The sequence below is a fragment of the Ptychodera flava genome, chromosome 18 (assembly GCF_041260155.1).
Source record: "Ptychodera flava strain L36383 chromosome 18, AS_Pfla_20210202, whole genome shotgun sequence".
Lineage (NCBI taxonomy): Eukaryota > Metazoa > Hemichordata > Enteropneusta > Ptychoderidae > Ptychodera > Ptychodera flava.
Genome location: NC_091945.1, coordinates 8,049,367 through 8,069,353, shown reverse-complemented (window position 1 = coordinate 8,069,353; position 19,987 = coordinate 8,049,367). Strand labels below are relative to the sequence as shown.

At 37.3% G+C, this 19,987-nt stretch overlaps 1 protein-coding gene across 1 annotated transcript in view; it reads left to right on the top strand.

Annotated features, from left to right (window-relative positions):
• Positions 1-18,834, top strand: part of LOC139116758 (polycystin-1-like protein 2) — a 68,166-nt gene extending 49,332 nt beyond the window's left edge. Inside the window, exons 19-27 of the mRNA XM_070679402.1 lie at positions 846-1,016; positions 1,341-1,501; positions 1,832-2,573; positions 3,512-3,647; positions 3,979-4,211; positions 4,707-4,860; positions 12,600-13,271; positions 15,313-15,846; positions 16,638-18,834. Of these exons, the coding sequence (XP_070535503.1) occupies positions 846-1,016; positions 1,341-1,501; positions 1,832-2,573; positions 3,512-3,647; positions 3,979-4,211; positions 4,707-4,860; positions 12,600-13,271; positions 15,313-15,846; positions 16,638-16,756 (2,922 nt within the window). The 3' untranslated portion in view covers positions 16,757-18,834. The remainder of the gene's footprint in view (positions 1-845; positions 1,017-1,340; positions 1,502-1,831; positions 2,574-3,511; positions 3,648-3,978; positions 4,212-4,706; positions 4,861-12,599; positions 13,272-15,312; positions 15,847-16,637) is intronic.
• The last annotated feature ends 1,153 nt before the right edge of the window (positions 18,835-19,987 follow it).

The following is a 19,987-nucleotide window of genomic DNA, read 5'->3' as shown; positions in this document are numbered from 1 at the left end:
AACCGCATATCCTGGAAATTATCGACTAAAAGATAATGGAAATGGTTTATTCGGTTACAAATATCATGGTTAGTCTTCAGTGTGACAAAACTCGCATTTTTGCTGTATTGTACTTCGTTCGCGAATGTAATGATCATAGATTGACGCTAATAAATGTAGGGTCAATAATGCAAGGTGTGCAAATAAATATAAAGAGATATAAACAGGAAACTGTGCAAATGAATCTGACTTTATTCTTTTTAAAATTGGTAAAATGATATAATTCTATATCATACATATGCAAATTTATTCCATTTTGATACGATCTAAAATGGTCATAAAGTGGCCGCTTTTTCGATTTTTTGTACCTAAGACATGCATGGACCGATTTCTGTTTAAATTAGTGAAAGAACATAAGCCCATGCTTTGCAATTGCGCATTATTGTGTTTTGTTAGAGGATCTGACAGGCTGCCCTATGGTACAAGCGAGAGACAGTCCGACATCTTTGCAAGGCCAATATGCCATTTTGCTATGAATTTGTGTTATGATAAAAACCAATGTTGATGCCAGGCGGCGACTTTTTACTATTTAACACCCACAGAGGTGTTTGAACTGATTCCATAGATTCCGTAGATACATCGATACTATACTCTGATTTTAATATACGCTTCAATATGCATCGCTTTGAAGATTGCGTAAAATACAAACAAGGACTATTTCATTCAAAACAGGGATATTATCAACTCTTTAATCAGGGTTCGCAAAGGCATCAACACTGACATGCTTTGAGTGGAATTGCAAGCACAATGGCATCTTTTATGAAATGGATATTGTTGATGTCATAAATGAACTTGTTTATTTGCAGTGGAGCGCAAGTCCTTTGATTGATAACAGACAAGGGGATGATGTCATCTATCACATGACTGTACATACCGGATTTACCAGGCAAAGTGGAACGAGGTCGAATATCTATTTTAAACTTGTCGGAGAAAACAGTGAAACTGTTATTAGACAACTGAAAGACAATTTTGGAAAGGTATTTAGACTACGTCTTGACTATGTTTACTAATTTAGGCAGTAGATCAGTAATTTCATTTACACGATTCTTACAGAATTCATTCAAAGTGACACGTTCATAAAAGCTGAGAATTTATATCATTTTTGAAGGAAATTATTGAATTTTACAATTACAACTCAGTGCCCAGTATGTTCTGCTTGTATATTCATATTAGCGTGAAAATGGAATGTTAATTTTGATATTATTGTCACATCAAAATTGAATAACAATGTTGAAAGATTAAATTATTCTAATGACAAATATTGCTTCGAATATTAATTTCTTCATGATTCTGTACGACAGGTTTTCTCAGGTGGCAGCGTCAATCACTTTTTGATGCATGTTCCTAAGAACCTAGGTAGACTCCTGTATCTCCACATCTGGCATGACTCTTCAGGCCTTGGTGACGATGCCTCATGGTTCCTAAATCGTGTCAGCTTTGTTGATCTTCAAACCAAGAAGTGGTAAGACTGTAACTCTGTTGATCATCACAGTATCATGGCACCGTCTTTGAACAACAGCTTTGTACAACCACTAGAATGTCTGATACTTTAACAACGTCAATATTTGTACATTTGCTTCCATTGGAACATCTTGGTTTAGTCCTTACCGTACCATAACTGAATTGTACACATATATCTCCTACCTAATATTTGTGAACCATCTTTCTTTTATCAAACCTTATTACAGCGCCAAGTAGGCGCTTCATGATGACCCCTAATATCGAGCTCATGAGTAGATTTTGCCTCTTATTATATTCATGCAAAACATATTTTTTATTTTTCTTTCTACAGGTACATATTTCCGTGTAATCACTGGCTTGCTGTCGATAAAGGTGATGGAAAGATTGATCGTATTCTTACAGTTGCTGGTAATGACGAGCTACTAAATTTTAACAACAGATTTGGTTTACAACGTCAGAAAAGCCTATCAGATGACTACCTTTGGTTTTCTGTTTTCCTTCGACCTACAAGAAGCACATTCACTCGTGTTCAGCGGTTGTCATGTTGCCTGTCACTGCTGTTTGCCTACTTGATTTCAAATGCTATGTTCTACAAGACCAACAGTGAAGCAGAGAAGGTTGCTTACACTATGGTGCAAATTGGTCCAATCAAGTTTTCACTCCAGCAAATCTATATCGGTACAGTTAGTGGTTTGGTTGTCCTTCCCGTGAATGTTATCATCGTAAATGTATTCAGGAAGAGTCGCAGATCAACTGGTGATACAATCATTGGGAGGTGGTGTGGACGACTTCTTGATATTTTGAGCAGAAAGCGGAGACGAATAGAGTATCAACATCGAAGAAGAATTGATAAAACGGTTGAATTGAACACACTCATTGAAAGTAAAGCTTCGTGTATGCTACCTTGGTGGTGTATCTATATTGGCTGGGCAGGAGTATTTCTTGTGACTACCACATCTGCTGTTTTTGTTATCCTGTACAGTATGGCATGGGGCAAAGAAAAATCTGCAGAATGGTTAAGCTCATGTGTGACGTCGTTCGTTGAATCAGTATTTTTCATTGAACCCTTAAAGGTTAGTGAAGAGGTATAGGTCTATAAAATGTACTTCTGATATGTAATATTTTTGCAAATTCAAAAAGTGGTGAAAAATTTCGCAACATGACATTCTCTTAGAAGGATGATCCGTATTTGCAAATGATGTCGATTTGCCTTATCAGCGACAATGATGTTTGGTATACAGCAATGCTTGTTTCTTAAAAGAGCGTGCCTGTGTTACCAGCAATCGTAGCCGACATTAAGAAGCACTAAAATGATCTTTCTAACCTGCATTAAGACTACTATGTTAGTCTCTATCTACCACAAAAGTTCCTGTCCTTAAGCTTAAGATCTTCAAATTTTCCTTCGTGCGATGTATCTATAAATTCTAAAAGTAACTTTAAAATTATTTTGTGTATTGTTAATCTACATGGTAACATCAACAGTATAATATCGGACTAAAACTATCGCTCATTTTGCGATTGTTGTTTTGACCCCAAGTTTCCATAAATTTCCACCCAACAAATTCAATTAGAAATGAAATTTTTAATCGAATAAAAAATAAACCATGCACATGGCCTTCGTTTTTGCTCAAGCATACTTCTAAAAGCCTGAGACCCTGTTGTCTGGCAATGGACTTTGACTCTGCGTCTTTTGGAGAAATATTTCTTCGCATTCATCTCATACTCACATACACATTTTAGCACCTTGAATGTGATCGCTTACTACTTTATTAGAGTATGGGTACTATGGGTTTGGAATTTGATGCCATTATAATAGAACAATTAGTGCATTTTACGCAGTCTAATTGGTTTGTTTGTTCGACTGGCAACATCATCTCATAGTTAATTTCATATTGTCGTGGGGAGGGTATTTTGAGATTTTTATAAAACTTATTATGACATGCCCTCTAAGATTTTACCAGTCGATTGCATTGTTTGACAACAACTGTTCGTCGCTGTGTTTCTCTTTTAGGCAATAGTGATTGCAGCATTACTTTCACTTCTGATACATAACCAAACTACGGCGGACAATGATGATGTTCCTATAGACCCATTAGAAAGTGAGAATGAAGGCGCAGAATCGGATAAGCAGCGAAATTTTGAATCTGGTAATGACTTTTCTAATTTATATTTGTTTTCGTGTCTGTTATCATCTTAGTTGGAGATGTTATGAAGCTTGTCCAGATTCGACAGGTTTTCCAAGATACTGATTCCGACATTTTAAGCATCAAAAAAGGTATTCGTATTGCGCATTTGATATTGTCTTAAATTGAGAGTTAAATTTAAAAATGATATTCCTAGTGTAATATGGCAATGGTAAGCAAAGTATGAATTTATGACCAGGATTGCTGGCTGTTCTTTGTCAAAATTATTACAATTTCGGCAAACTTCTATTATAATTTATAACAATGGTTGTGGTGTGGATATTCACTGCAACAGATCTTTACCAGGACAGTCCTTTTTGTCCATTAACTGCTGAAGAAGTGCGTAAGATAAGACTGAGGAGAACGAGAGAAAAGAAAATGATGGCAGTGCTGTATGGGATACTTGTGTACTGCGTGTTCATTGCAGTAACCATGGTACTCTGCTTTCACGTCAGAGACCCACTTGCATACCACATGAATAGCAATGTGCAAAATACCTACGTCAATGGCAAGACAAACTTCATGAAGGTATTTACAAACCTATGATGTGATAAGTAGATATTATTCCCTAATATTGTTCCTCTACCAGCGAGGGAAAATACGAGTGACCTAATGACCGTGTTCGACTCGTGGTGACACTGTAATTACGTCACGAGTATTGTCCGAGCTGAACGAAGAAAAATGTTACTAAGGGAATAAAATAGTAATCTCATGCACAAGTCAATAAATCATTATTTTTGTAAAGTAAAAGGAGATTTCCTCAACAATCTGCGTTGAAACTTCTGAAGTATTTTAGAATAATATCAATACGCCGTGGGCTAGTCGTCAATCGTTTCTAGTCGTCGGTCGCGTGAGCGGGGAACACGGCACCTACGTCTGTGTACGGATCAAATGCCAAATGACCCCCACACAACACGTGCCTTCTGCGGATTTATACCCGACCTGAAAGATATCGTAGGGCTAGAAATTTAACTCAGATAAAGTTACTGCATGAGATGATTTTTCAACCACTTCGTGTTTTAGATTCGGAGAATTGAACATTTCTTTCAATGGATGGACAACACATTCATCAAGAACATTTATCAAGCCAATAAAAATCTTCAATCATACGTTACCAACGACGGTCGCTCCTTCAGGATAGGCAGTCCGCGGATCAGACAACAACGAAGTAAAAGGGGTATGTGCTAATGATCATTTAAGATATTAATACAATTCCATACAGCATGTTTTATCTTTCATGAAATCAATACATAGTAAAGTCATCCACTCGCTTAAAAGCTACTAATTCAAAATGGTGCAGTTATGAACATATTTATGTTCGTTCAATTTATTATATTTTCTTCGGCAGAGTTCGATTTTCTATCATATTTTGTACGCATAATAACTTTTCATGCCATTGCGTTTCTTAGGTTGTGTCTGTTGGTGAATAAAAGCATTACAATTGCAAGTGGCAAAAGTATGCATACCGGGGACATCTTTTGTCCCTCAGATGTAGCTACTAATGTTTGCTGTGGTATTGTGGTTGTTGCATACCGTTACAGCATTAGAGGTGACTGTACCATCCTGAGACACCACTGTTGTAATTGTAGCTAGATCCTGCATGCCCATGATTTGCTGCAGTATATTGACAGCATTTCGGTCGGTCTGTTGCAGTTGTTCACGACCAAGTTGCATTACAGTTACATATTTTGTAAATTTAAAGTTTTAATATCACTTGTATACAGGACGTCTAACACGTGTATTTCTGTTTCCAAAATTTTCTTTACGGCCCTCCTACGGGTTTTGCGGACTGTGGTTGTACGGCAGAAAGGCCCGAACATGCTTGGGCCTGTACGCCGTGCGACCGTAACTCGAGTTTCAAAATATAAAAGGTGATAGTGCCTATCTCGTTTTTGAATCTTATGTGGTTTTTGCTCTCTAAATACGAATAATACAAAACATGTTGAAATTGCAAATAGATTGGTGCGGAAGTCTTATTAAATCCAATTTGACCAATTTGAAAAAAACCCCCCAAAACCCTAAATACGTTGAGTCTCCACACAACGAACATAGATAGTAACGGAGGCCATGTTGGAAGAGTGAGCATGAAAGTAAGACACCGGGAACTATTAGGCTGCTTTTAATTGTAAGCCTTTATTTAAAAAGAAATAAACTCCTCAGTATAATTTTAGACTTGATATCATTAGAAAATGGACTTTGAGAATAATAAAAATGATCCGAACTTTACAGTCTGTGTTGAAATAACATCGACCGCCTACTGACGCACACAAAGCGACAAGAGACATGACTACTGACCGGCAATGATACGAGGTTGCGCACTGAATTTTTCTCGATCAGAGAACGGCTGAAGAACAACAGATCATAAATCTTTCCCATCTAGGAATACTAATGTTGTAGACTTCAGTTTGGTTTAGGTGAATTCAGTCACTTAGCGAAGACATCACAGTCAAAATCGCTTGGCCAAATCCCAACCCCTAAAAGAGTGGTTCAATTATTGAATAACTAATATCCGATTCCGGTAAATTTCTCCGCGAAAAAGGAGCTCGACTAAACTTTTGCGGCTTTTGGGGCCCGAAGTCGTACGGCGGAAGGGCCTGTACGGCATACGACCAATTGCAAGCGCCGCAAAAGTCGTATGAGGGCTGTTAATGTTTTATCATACACCTTATGGAATGAGAAATGTGTAGTTTACATTGCTTATGAGATAAAAAGAGTGCGATATCAAAAATTCATCGCCATTTATGTCAAATTTTCATAAATGCGATGGCCGCTTCCAGTCGGGAATTGACATACATAATGACGTCATTTGTTTACCTGCAGAATTCTAAAACACGCGCAAAGCTTAAGCATCATGTGCACTATTACGTGACCAACAGAGATCCAGGCTGAAATCGAGGTGTAAGAATGACAAAAACGTGATGTCAATTTAATGTAATTTATACTGAATAGGCACGCACTTAGTATACACAGGACAGGAAATATAAGCTGATGTCACCGTCGCGGCTCCACTGTTCCCACGCGCAACTATGGTCTGCGGAACTGTAAAGGGGCTTATTCTCGCATTGGCTTTGTGTACGAATGGAATGGAACGTTTGCGGATAGCAACGCGCGTACTAACCAGAATCGAGGTAGTTCAGAAATGCACGCAATTGCCAATATTTGTTCATCGGGCCGTTAAACTTAAATGCACGGATGAGAGGGCGCTTTGCCCCATAGCTTTACACGGGCACGAAAATGTAGGTATATGACAATAGGCCAATATTGCCCTTGCTTGGAAATGACACTATAGCTTGGTATGACGTCATCGACAGTCGATTGCCGGACAAGATGCATCCTGTTGACATATCGGGTGCTTCGAAGATAAGATAAGATAAGATCACATTTACTTTACTGTCTATAAACATGGAAAATTATCTTTACAAACACAAAATACGGACAACACCATACAATACAACACTAGGTAGCTAAAAAATAAAACAGCGCTGTATTAAAAGTTCCTACTTGATTAGGTGGTTGCACTGGTTTTCCGGATGGAATCAGACATATTTGAACAGCAACTGCAGATGATATAAATGACTTATTAGATTGATTTTTCCTAGTATCCTGGGCACAAGTAGACCGCGCCCCGATGGCTATATTCTAATAGTATCGCATTGTTACCTTTTGCGGAGGGGCCGTGTTTGATCAAGTTGATGGGACGATGTGTTTGACATATTGTTCCTCTGCTTATGGTATACATTTTACTTCATCAACAAAATGGGAAAAAAGAATCATTGTGATGTTGTTGTTGTTTATTGCTATTGCTCGCCATATTTCAGACAAGGTAAAATGTAAATAAAAATGACGAAAATGAAATTAACAGAAAACAACCGTAGAAAACTAAAGGAACACAGAATTTCCAAATATAAAATACCATAGAAAAGTTACAAACCAAATTCTTGTAAGCCCTAAGGAAACTATAAAACCTGCAGCATGCACAGAATAGAAGTAACAGGCGTTGGACTGATGGAAATTCACATAAAAGTATTTTCAGAGCATGACCGTCCATAGAAAAGAATAATTCACTGATACTTTTCTCAAAACTGAGTAATTGTTTACATTATCTGTAAAAAAGGCCGATGAAATACTAGCATTCCACGACAAATCTAGAAACCTACTAACATCACTATTTAGACAGACAAGCAAGTGCAGTGTGAATTGATGAAGCATTTGAAATGCCCTGAAGTTTTCCACAATATACATTGTCACATAAATTTTCAAAAGGTAATATCTCAATTGCTAAATTGTCTTAAAGGCAAGTTTGCTCGATCACACAACGCCCTTTATTTGGTAGCAATATCATTATAGGCCTACAGGTTATATATGAAGATGCGACCTGAATTTGTCAGAAGCAAATGGGTTGCATGACCTGTAAGAGTGACCTAGTGAAAGCAAACATACTTCATTTTGGTAAACAAACAGTATGAGTGAATGTGTGTCTGGAGTATTTGTTCTGAAAAATAAAATAATTCACTTTTTAAAATTCTTGTTTGACATAAAGGAAGCAAATATTTTACTTCTGAATGCAAATCCGAAATAAAAGAAAAGAAACATACTAACACAGGCATGGCACACAAGGTATATAAAATCCATTTTATTTGAACTATTCCCGTTATGAGCATAATGATAACACCTTCAGTCACCATTCCGAGTACTGGATGTGCGACTCTGCTATAATCATGATTTACTCGGGAAATGATACAGAGAGAGAGGTCAAGTCTACTAATTCGGCCAGTCCATTTCATCGTAGGGTCAAATCATTACCCTGTCTATCATATGGTTCTGTAACACGCTAATTATGATCGCATCAACCTCTCTCTTCTGTTCCCTTCGAGCGCACATGCCATGCCTGCCAAGCATGGCATCAATCTGATAACACTGTTACATAACTTCAATTACACCATCACATGTCCTTCAAGCCACCCTACATTCCAACCATTTCAGCCCTCACAACACTGACGGCCACTCCATAGAATTCCCAACCAACCACCACCATTTTCATCGTATGCTAAAAAAATATCGATCTTGCCGTGGGGTAACAGCGGTGTGGTTTAGCACCTGAAACACCCTACGGTGATGGCCAAGAAATGATGCAGTCGCAGCAGCTCACACATCGATCTGTATCTCAGGTTTTTTTTTCATTTTCTTAGTGCTTTGATGATCAAATCGATAAAATTCCATGGGGTTACTGTTGCGGGTCTGGGGAACTTGGTACTGTATTACCCGATGTACCGGTACGGTGGATCCCGCAAGGGGTACCTGACACGTGATCATGCAAGGTACTGCGGGCCACCTTCCAGATCGCTACAACACCTTGTGACCCGCTGTAGCAGTAGGGATGTCCAAGGCAACAGGCTGTCCTCCCTTGATGCCATTCCAATGTGCGACCGGCTTCACGGGAAAGGCCTAAATGACGCCTATATCACGGGCATTCTGTTGTTCTTAAATGATATTGTATAAGCGTTTAAACATTATTTCGTATTTTAGTTTCTATTGCCGCCGGAGAACTAACATTGTGATTTAAAAAATATTATCAATCCGTGGCATTATTAGGCCAACCATATTTCGATGTGGAAATCAGAGAAAGACATGATAAATTATGTCTAAATTGCATTTTGTCACAGATTTCAGACCCAAGGAAATGACGTTTACAAGCTAATTTTACATAAACCGCTGCGATTTTGTGAACGAATTAGCTAATTTAAATTGCGCGAGGTGCGCGATACATTTTGCGGCCAGGCATTTTTCTAGTTTGGAAAGAGAAAAACATTTGTGTGGAATCGGCTTTAAATATTGATGTTTACCAGTGTTGACTAGCAATATTGCGCATGAAGTAGTCGCTCTTGTGCGACGTGTTCTGTCTTATGCGCGCAACAAAATCGAATATTGCAATTTGATACACTGCTCCTTATTTCGGATATGCGATTTTCGATATTGGTTTGGACCCGACAATGTTACATTTTTAGTGATAATCCCGTCTCACTGATACATTTTAGACGATACATCCATCCACGCCTATACTATCGACTGTTTCCTCAATAGCTGGTGTGTACATGTAAAAAGCGCGCTCCTTCCTGCCCTTGTGATACTTTCTGATAAAACTGCAAAGTTAGTGTCTATGCTGAGCCGCTGTTAACTCAGCCTGAAGCTGATCTGAAAGTCTGGCACAAAGGACAGCTATCATGGATCTAGAACGGCTGTCAGTCGATGATAGTTACATAAAGACACTTCTTAATCCCGGAAAAAGTGAAAAAAGGAAGCAAGAAAAGACATCGAGCTGTAGAGAACTGAAATTAATTACGTCTTTATCAACTCCCATCAATTATTTTATTCTGAATAAGGAACGCATCTAGCCTAAAAGTAGTTACCCTGAAACTTTGTCCACTCTGGCAAACGCAACTCAATAACAGCTCTATTGGGATGGGGGGGGGGGAGCATGGTGACCATGTGCCGTCTGTTTCGGAAACAAAGGAGAGTAACTCGTTTGTAATTAAATATGCCTGACTGAATTTCCATTTACTGTAAAACTTATTATGTTTGGCATAGCCGTCCGACTTGTGACGCCAGGTCAAGGTCAACATCAAAGCCGCAATTTTCAATTCCAGGTTCTCGCACTAGTGGAGTTCTCCTCCCAGTCAAACACTTGGCCAGTATGATGTTTGATTTCTATACCATTAATTACACAAATTGATCTCAACCTTTTCGCTTTTTTTGCTAATCCTGCAAACAGAGTTTATACAAGGTTAGCGTTTGATTGACGGTCGGTTCAAATCGCCAACGGTCATTGATTCCCCAACATCAACGCTCGAATTTCCTAAAAAAATCGTCTTCCAGTTACGTTAGAATTTGAATATAACCACAGAGTTTGATCGGCAGCAGCTTCGCGCTGACTGCTTGGTGGTTTTCTGCCCTGTTGCGGACGGAAAAAAAATAAAAAGTGGCATTTTCTGGAGCGTGTGCCCGCGTGTTGCCTATTTGGTGTCCACTTACACAGTGAACTCAACAACGGCTTCGCGCCCTTTTCAGTTAAAGGAGGCTCCGCCTTTACAAATGAAACATTGACAAATGAATTAACTTCCTGTTCTACACCAAATTTCGATATTCAATTTATTCCTAGCATATTGCCAAGCGATGGTCTTTACATCTTCTCACTTGTTTCGTGCGAACATTGCATATGTGCCGGATTTCGAGCTAATACGCGTTTCGTTCTCTAATATCATCATCAAATATAAGCTGGCCGCGTAATGCACGGCGTTACATGTAAAATCCGATGTTGGAAATGCCAACGCTAAAAACGACAATCACGGAAAGAAATATGACGATATTTGAGAATTCCTTCTTCGATTTCGACATTCAAATTCGGTTGGCCTAAAAATGCCACGGATTAATATCCTCGACAGAAATGATGTATCATTAATACGAAAGAGAATAAAAACAGTCGCATTCAGCTGGTTGACCCAATTGATTATTCTTTCTCTCACATCCGGTCATTCTGCACCACGGCATGCACGGCAGAGTTCTTACCAGCGCGTATTTACTGCAATTATGAAGCGCGTATTCGAAGTGTGGCGGAGAATTACAATGGTACGTGCTATGACTGTCGTCTGCTGCATGTGCTGTCCCGGCCTCAGAAATGTTATATACAAGAGTATGCTCATATGAACATGGAACCTGACGATGTGCGTTACAAAAAAGGGGGACAGGGGGGAGGACAGATACTATTACCCTCTAAAACGTCGGCGAAAGGTAAACAAATTTTAAATTTTTGCAATGTAACTCACAGACGATAGAAAGTAAAATATAGAATGAAAACAAAGAAAAAAATGTGAAAATGTAACCCTTGACCTGCCAGGCTTGTTCACGTAAAAAGAAATGCACAGTTGAAAAAAAATCTTTCGGGTTCTATTGAATGACCCTCACTAAAACTGAAAAAAAACTTAAATATTCTTATATTATATTGGAAGGTTTTTACTAGGAGAGAAATAAAAAAATATGTCCTTTCTTCTGCGCATGACGAAACTACAGAACGGCATTTGCTATATTAGCGTAGTTTGCGACGTTTGAACATGCAAAATCGCTACCGGATAACGGCAATTTGTAACGCACATAGTCAGGATTAGCGACGCATTTATTCTCGGTCATATTTCGAATATCTACTACATGTCTGTCATTTTCATAACTTGATTCGTGCTACGATGCCATTTCAGCTTTCATACGTCGTTTTCGCGACGGAATTCGACTCACTTCATCGGTAAATGATGTCGTCCAGAAATGATTTGCACACCCTTATGCATATATATCATTATGTAAAACAACACAGCGCAGGTCGCGCGAACGTACGTATAGTACGCGTATATATGTGTGCGTCGTTCCGCCCCGGCATTTAGCATCGATAGGACGGTCGATGTGGTCGCTTGTGACGTTCACGTAGACACGGTCCGACCTTGATCTGGTTTTGTAGCTAAGTTTGCACTTCAATCTGAACGGCATTCTGCTATAAATGTCTTACACAGTTATCATCAAAGTTCGTATTTACATATAAACTGCTTAGTTTATTCAGACTATCAATCCACAACAACAGAGTGCTCGACCCTAGATGTGCCCTTGCTCGGTCAAACTGACAGATAGAAACTGTAAAAAATAACCGGATGATATTGTTACCAGATAAAGTACGACAGAGTATAATCGAAATGATGAGAGGAATCAGGCTTCCAGAATTAGAGTGTTGTTTTCCTAATGCGTAAAACCTTTTAAAACGCCCCACACTATCCCTGCTAATGCCAACTAATGCGTTCTGGTCGTCCATAACTCCTCCTTACAGCTTGTCTTGCTCTAATATAAGACTGTCATCACTTGTTTTGATTTTGGTCTCTTCAGGAAATTGCGTATTCCCAATGGACGGTGAAGTGTGCAAACAGCTGGGTGAATTAGAAACAGCTGACTTCAACCCAAGATGGCAGCCATTTATACCCGATCATAATAACTCAAATGTTGGAAGTCCATGGATATACCAGAATTCCACAACATTGTATGGTACCTATTTTGTAGGACGCTACGGAGTGTATAGCCCAAACGGTTATGTAGCGACCCTTCCGAACACTGCAGACACTGCTTTAGCATTTATCAAATCACTGGCTAAAGACTCATGGCTCGATTTGTATACAAAGGTTGTGCTTGTGGAATTTGATCTTTATATACCTGATGGTGGACTCTTCGGGAGTATGACATATGCAGTGGAATTCTTGGAAGCAGGCAGCAGTACAAGCAAAGTATCCCAACATGTGTTTCGTTCGCTGGATTTGTTCAACAGTCATGCTGTTTATGATACTCATGCTATCACCACATTCCTGTGTTTGATTTTGTATGGAATCTTTGCCATTATTCTCTTGGTGTCTTTGCTGCGCAGAATCTCAACACAGGGGAGGTTTTTTGTCAAGGTGGCCTGGAACTATTTTGATATGATGTTGATAACTACTAATATGTCATCTTTCATATTGTTCATTATCTGTGATATTCATACAGCTGATGCACTGAAACAGACAAAACAAGGTAAGGTTTTATCAATTTTATCACTTTACTATCTCCGATACTGATGAATTAAGGTCCACTTACAAAAACATATTTCACATCATGCAGATGACTGTTGGCTGCCATTCTCTGTCACTTTTTATGCCCACATAAAAGTCAAAACTGGTTTTCCATTTGTTGTTACATTTTGGTTTCCACATTTCTGTTACATTTTGGTTTCCACATTTCCCAGGTCAAAGTTGTGCCCATGCTAAATTAACATTCACTTCTAAAATTATCATAAAGTACATTAAATATTGTCACTTTTTGGATTGACATTTAAAAATTTTCACTAAAACTTTGAATTCAATTTACCATATTTACCATATTTCGTTTGTAGCTCATTTGTCAGTGATGCGGAGCTATCATGTAGGTTGATTCTCTGCCATCGTCGATCGTTAACTTTGTACTTCTTCTCTTAAACTACAGCTCGGACATTTTTCATATATGATGTATAAGTCACTTAAAAATACCGTACTTGAATTGTCCATTTTTAGCTGGTTGTCCTCTTTGTGGTAAAATATTATTTTTCATATGCTCGTTTGACGGCTTTCAGATTGGATATGCAGCTTTCTACACTAATGTTTTAAACATAAGCATGGCTTTTGATATTCACGCTTTTTGCTCTTTTTTCAAACATCTTCAGTCAATAGACATTAATGTTTATTTGTAAATTTCCAAAGTTGGCTTTATTCACTTTAGCTTAAATAATGATGAACTTTGCATGTTTACATGTTAGGGCCCATTTCGAATTCTTGGTTGAAATATTATTTACTCTATATTTCTGGTCTTACGGCCATGAAATTCCATATACAGATTATTGGGAATCCCTGACTTAGTTATGGTAAATATATTGTGAAATATGCATATCTAAATTTTGAGACGTTTAGTTAAAACAATTTGCTAAACTATGTCTAAACATTTTATCTGAAATTGTCAAAAAAATCAAATTCAGTTCGTGTGTCAGGGATAACTTGATCCTTTGTTCAACTGACGATGCAATTGTAAATTCAATATGTGGCTAAAAAGAGATAAGACAAACATAAAAGTTGCATTTTACTCTCAGGTTCTTTTCTCAATTTTACTCAATATCACTCTTCCCTGAAATGAAATGTCCAAACCAACCAATTGTTGTTAATGAGATAACAGGGATGACCTTATTGGGATTTTCAAATAATGACAATATTTGCATATTCTTGGGGCTAGTTTTCTCATTTTTGATCAAAGCATTGTTTCTGAATTCGATGTTCTTGGAACTCTAAAATTTAATATTTAGCTTCTTAAGGAATAGCCTCATAAATGTTACGGTCATAATAACTTATCATTGGGTATTTGAAATCGCTACTTGGTCCATATTCTCTGTACATATTCCATTACGTCATAAGCGAATGCCATACTAGTATGCTACATAACAGTATGCTACATAACAGCATGCATGCCTTGATATAATTCACACGTGACATCAGATGGAAACACACACCATTAAATGTGCGTAGAAGAGAGGAAACATTCTAACAGCGGAGCTTAATTTGCCTCTACGTTGGATTCAAATATAACAACATCCAATACGCATTCTACTCAGTTAATGTTTTGTTTTGTTTGTTGGTTTTTATTGCCCCCTTGTGTATTCCTATTCATGCTCATATCAATATGATAAAGCAAACTTGAGGACAATTTTCGTTATGGTTTTCATATTAATTTATCTCTTAATCTATTTTCCTACTCATTTGCAAGTTTTCCTCGGTACAATTGTATCAAACTCATAGTAAATTCATATGTTATTTTACTTTGTGAAAATCATTGCATTTGTTTAAACGCAGTACACAAACTAATTTTGTCAATTTATTAACAATACTCCAAAGAAGCCCATCGTAAATAGTTCATACGGTTAGGCTCCAGTTCGTTTCAAGAGCCTGCCTTCTACATTCTTAGCAAATAGTGTGTATCTTATAGAAATAATAATTCTTTGCTCATCTGCATTCTTCACATTATACTGATAAGAGTATTTCGTGTTTTATTTCAGGGACAGGACAGAATCTGCAAACCGTCGCTGCTCTGAATGAACTTTTGAATCATTTGTTAGCTATTGTGGCATTCCTTGCAATCATTCGATTTCTGAAGCTGTTAAGATTCAACAGAAGAATGTTGCTATTGTCGAAGACACTTACAGAAGCAAGAGAGAGCCTCATTAGTTGTATCATTATGATGGTCATCTTCATTGGCACATTTGCTCATATGGGTTATTTGCTTTATCATTCGATGGATGGTAATTTCAAAGGCTTCACTGACACATTACGACTGATGTTTACAGTCACCGTCGGCAAGTTTCCTAACCGAGATATATTCGATGCCACAAATCAAAGTCTCTTGCTGTTCCTGATTGTGTTTGCTGTATTTAATATGTTAGTGCCACTGAACATCTTCATAGCTATTATCAATGATGGGTTCATGAGAGCAAAGAATGACACCATGAAGACCAAAAACTATTTTGAGATGTTGGAGTATCTGACTACTCGACTGAAGGACAGGGCTATCAACGTTGGCTTTATAAAGGAGAGTAAGTATAAGCCTTTGCAGCCCTGCCTTTCTTTAAATGATGCTGTCAAGTCATTCTGCTTAAAATCAGCGAGGAGCTATATGAATTTTGTGATAATATTAAGGCTCCTTGAGGCATACACCGGACTTTTGCACTGGTTTCATGCTAAACATTTAATAGGACACTTATGATGAGTTTTACATCTGCTATTCATGGCATATTACATGAATTGGCGAAACAGTGTCCGTCTTGGTGTCTTAACCTAAAAGGTTTATTCTAACTTTCATGGACATGCATCACCCATTGCAAATTGACGCAATGTTAACCTTGTTATTCCTAGTGACTCTCGTTTACAAAGAAGACGATCACAATGTTCCACATATCGTTCAGTAATCATAAGATTCCATGCTTTTGTTAGCTCAAAATATGTCACGAGAGTAGCATGAGCTTGCAAGAGAGTTGGGTCTATATGTACAAGTTGGTACCTCGCAAATTAAAGAATTTGTTGTCAAAGGCCATTTTACAAATGTTCATCGAAACAGGATGGTTTATATACTGAACCAAATGTCAGAATATCTGAACATGATACTCTATGTTGCATGAGTACTAACGAAGCAAGACGATCAATCGAATTGTCAATATTCTTCACAAAATACTCACAATGCATAAAAATACCCAAAGATAACAGTCAAATCAACCAAATCAACACGTTGTCGTGAGCCTAAATACGTTGCCTTCCATTTTTCTTTGCAACTATGTCTAAGAGTTGATGAAACAATACAGAAAATTTTCATATTTTCCTTTTGTTGCAGAAATAAATGTTGAAAAATCAGAATATCGCTCTGAAGTCCTCCTCACAGAGATCCAGCTGCAACTGGACAAAGTGGACAAGACAGTTGAGAAATGGCTAAACAATAAATTAGCAGAATAAACTTACTGTAATGTAGACTTCTTAAATTGATCAAAATTCGCTTTTACAGTATATATGGACATCATGGTTATTGAGATTGCTAGACCACGGGCGTGAATATTCAGAAATTCAGAGAAATTCAGAGAAGTGCCATTTTTATTTCAATCAGAAAAATATCATTATTATTATTCATCTTGTATGATCACAATCACTCTACGAAAAGTCAAATTTGTCATATACTTTACCTGGATGGTAACAGTTGACGAAGTACCACCTTTGTACCACATTTGCCGTTTTACCCAGGCAAACATGGTAAAACGTGGTACTTATTCAACTGTTGCCACCCAGGAAAATCGTATGACAAATTTGACTGACTTTTCGTACAGTGAATATACCTTTAGTTAGTAATATTAAGAAGTTTGACCATCGTGGTGTACTAACAGGTGGTTTTATAATCAGTATATTTTCCTTAAGTAAGATAAGTGTAATACTGGTAATTTTTGAATGTTATCATAAAGCTAGCATATTTACTTGTTTGTACTCTTTAACATGAAATGTTACAGTCCGCCGGTGCACAATAAACTTCCCAAATTCGCCGCATTGTCCCCTTTGCTCTCCAGAATCAATCAAATAAACTTACTTTGAGATAAGCTTACATTCAGGCATTTAATTGACCCTATTCAACATACAGATACCTATCAGGTCAATGTCGGGATGAAAAGCCTCCACACCTAGGTAAACTTTATTTCGATCAAAAAATTAAGTGTGTTACAGTCTTTTTAGAAGACTCTTAGCTACGAAAAAATCAGGCATCGGCTCAATATTTTACCCAAATTAATCGCGACCAAAACTGCAAAGCATGGCATGCGTAAAACCCTTTCACTCCGGTGAACTTGTAACGTCAATGACCATTAGTGACTCCATGCCCATCCAAAGTGAAAAAAATGTTTTGTTTTTTGTGTCCACTGCATACTGTGGGGCTTTGGTTAGAGTACCGGACTCACTATCTGAGGATGGTGAGTTCGAGACCAAATAGATCGGGAGTAACGGACTAGCTGTCAGATGGATCGGATGGTGAGTTCGAGACTCCAGCACAGTGTTGTGCCCCTGAGCATGGCACGTTATTCCTTACTATTTATTCTACTGCTGATCGGCTTATCAACGACCAAAACCGAAGGTCATAAAATACGTCACTGGTACTGTATAAATGAACCAATAAGCAGTAGAATAAATCACGTCGTATGGAAGAATCGTTCTGCAGACCGTGTTTCACTGCGTTTGGCCTCCAAACACGGCCAATTTCTTCAAAACGATGCAAGTAACACGTTCATCGGCGTGATTTTCGAGCAGATGATTAAATTTGTGACCCAACAAGGTATATGGAAGTGCAGTTTTGAATGTTTTGTGTGAGCGCATGGCCAGTTGAAAACTCGGGTCGTGTGTAAATTTAGTGATTCTGTTTCGCAATTTTGGAATATTTAGATAACAGTGCCAGACAGACCGAGCACCGGATCGATAGATTGAGCAGAAAAACGATCGATCTGGTAGACTGCCAACACACGGACGCCTGCAGTTAAACAGAAACATGTTAAGAGAATATATTATGTTTTTACATATTGTTTTTACATATATTACAACACTCCTTCTCGATAGGATTGTCTAGTAAGTAACACAATTATAACAGCAAGAAAAGTTCTTCATATTGATGCCCCTGTTCCATTATCAAACTTAAGCAAAATGTGTTGGTCTCTTTGGAAAACAAGATAGTTTGTTTTACCCAAAGTGTATTGTAATGAAATGCTCAAATATGAACTTTTAAAACCACATTGTGATTTATAAGACACATTTGAAAATCTTCAGGATTGGAATCTGGCTCTTAACATATCAACGATTACTGGAGAACCTGCCTAAAGTTCAAGACATATCATCAGTATTTTACGGTTTGCATTAGCACACTGTGCATCACAAAAGCACATTTGCAATTTCAAGTCAGATATTTGCAAATGATGTTGGAAATTAGCTTGGCGTGATTGTTATTAAATATTAACATATTAGGTGTACAATATATTAGGAATCTCTTTGATTTAAAGAATTGCAACTTGATCAATCATATACATATATATATATATATATATATATATATATATATATATATATATATATATATATATATATGCGTTTTTGTTCAGAAAGATTAAAACAATTCAGTTTAAATTTGATATTAAATATACAAATATATGTTTCATTCTCTCATCAGAACAATAATATATTATGCAGATGTTTATTAAAATTCTTGGTGTAAAGTAGGGACCACTATATGGTTATTGTAGCATTGTAAATTATTAGGACTGTATATTTGGTACAACAAACAATCGTATGACAAATTGTATTAAGAGTCAAGTTTGAAAGAGCTTTACAACGCTTTCGAATCACGAAGGCTGCTTCGACCTGTTTGGAAAAGTTTTGACTGTTGAGTAGTTGAGTAGTTGTTCTTAGCGGATGTTTCAAGTGTATCCGCCGAAGTTGTAAAACTTGATAAATTACAATTTAATTTATTAATTTATTGAAGTATAGGAGATGTAAAATTAAGAAAGGAATGCGGTAAGAAACCGCTGGAAGAGGGAATTAATTGTTTCATGATGACATGTAAAGCAATTCTGTCTTTTTTGTTACTGATAGAAGTTGAAAATGGCATTAGCTTTAAAATCGACCCAAATAATATACCTTTTCAGATTTTAAATGATTTGTCACATTTCTATAGAGAAAGTCTTAAAGTCTACTTTGGTACCAGGCCGAATGATATTCTTATAATTTAAAGACATCTTGGATTCTACTTACAAAAAATCTGCAGAAATGAGTGATTTAAAACACTTGCTTTTGACCCTGTCAGTAACATTATAGACATTTCCTAACTTTCAACGGAGTGGTTAAGATATATAATTGTGAATTAAATTTTTTATGAAATCAAATGCGATTGAACATGGAGAAGGGACTGTTATTTCCAATTTAAGGGAAAACGAAGGAATGGTTACTCACCAGAAAATGTTACACAAGAAACTATGCTTTACAATTTTCGTTGAGAATTTACCAGTGCTCGTAGATTGCCAATGCGAAATTGTTTAAAATTTTGACACTCAAAGAAAATTGCTTCACCTTTGTATACACGAAGCCACGTTCACTACAACTTACAAATTCCAATTTTGAAAATACATACAGCAAAAATTATATAGGGTTTCATGGGTAAATTAATAA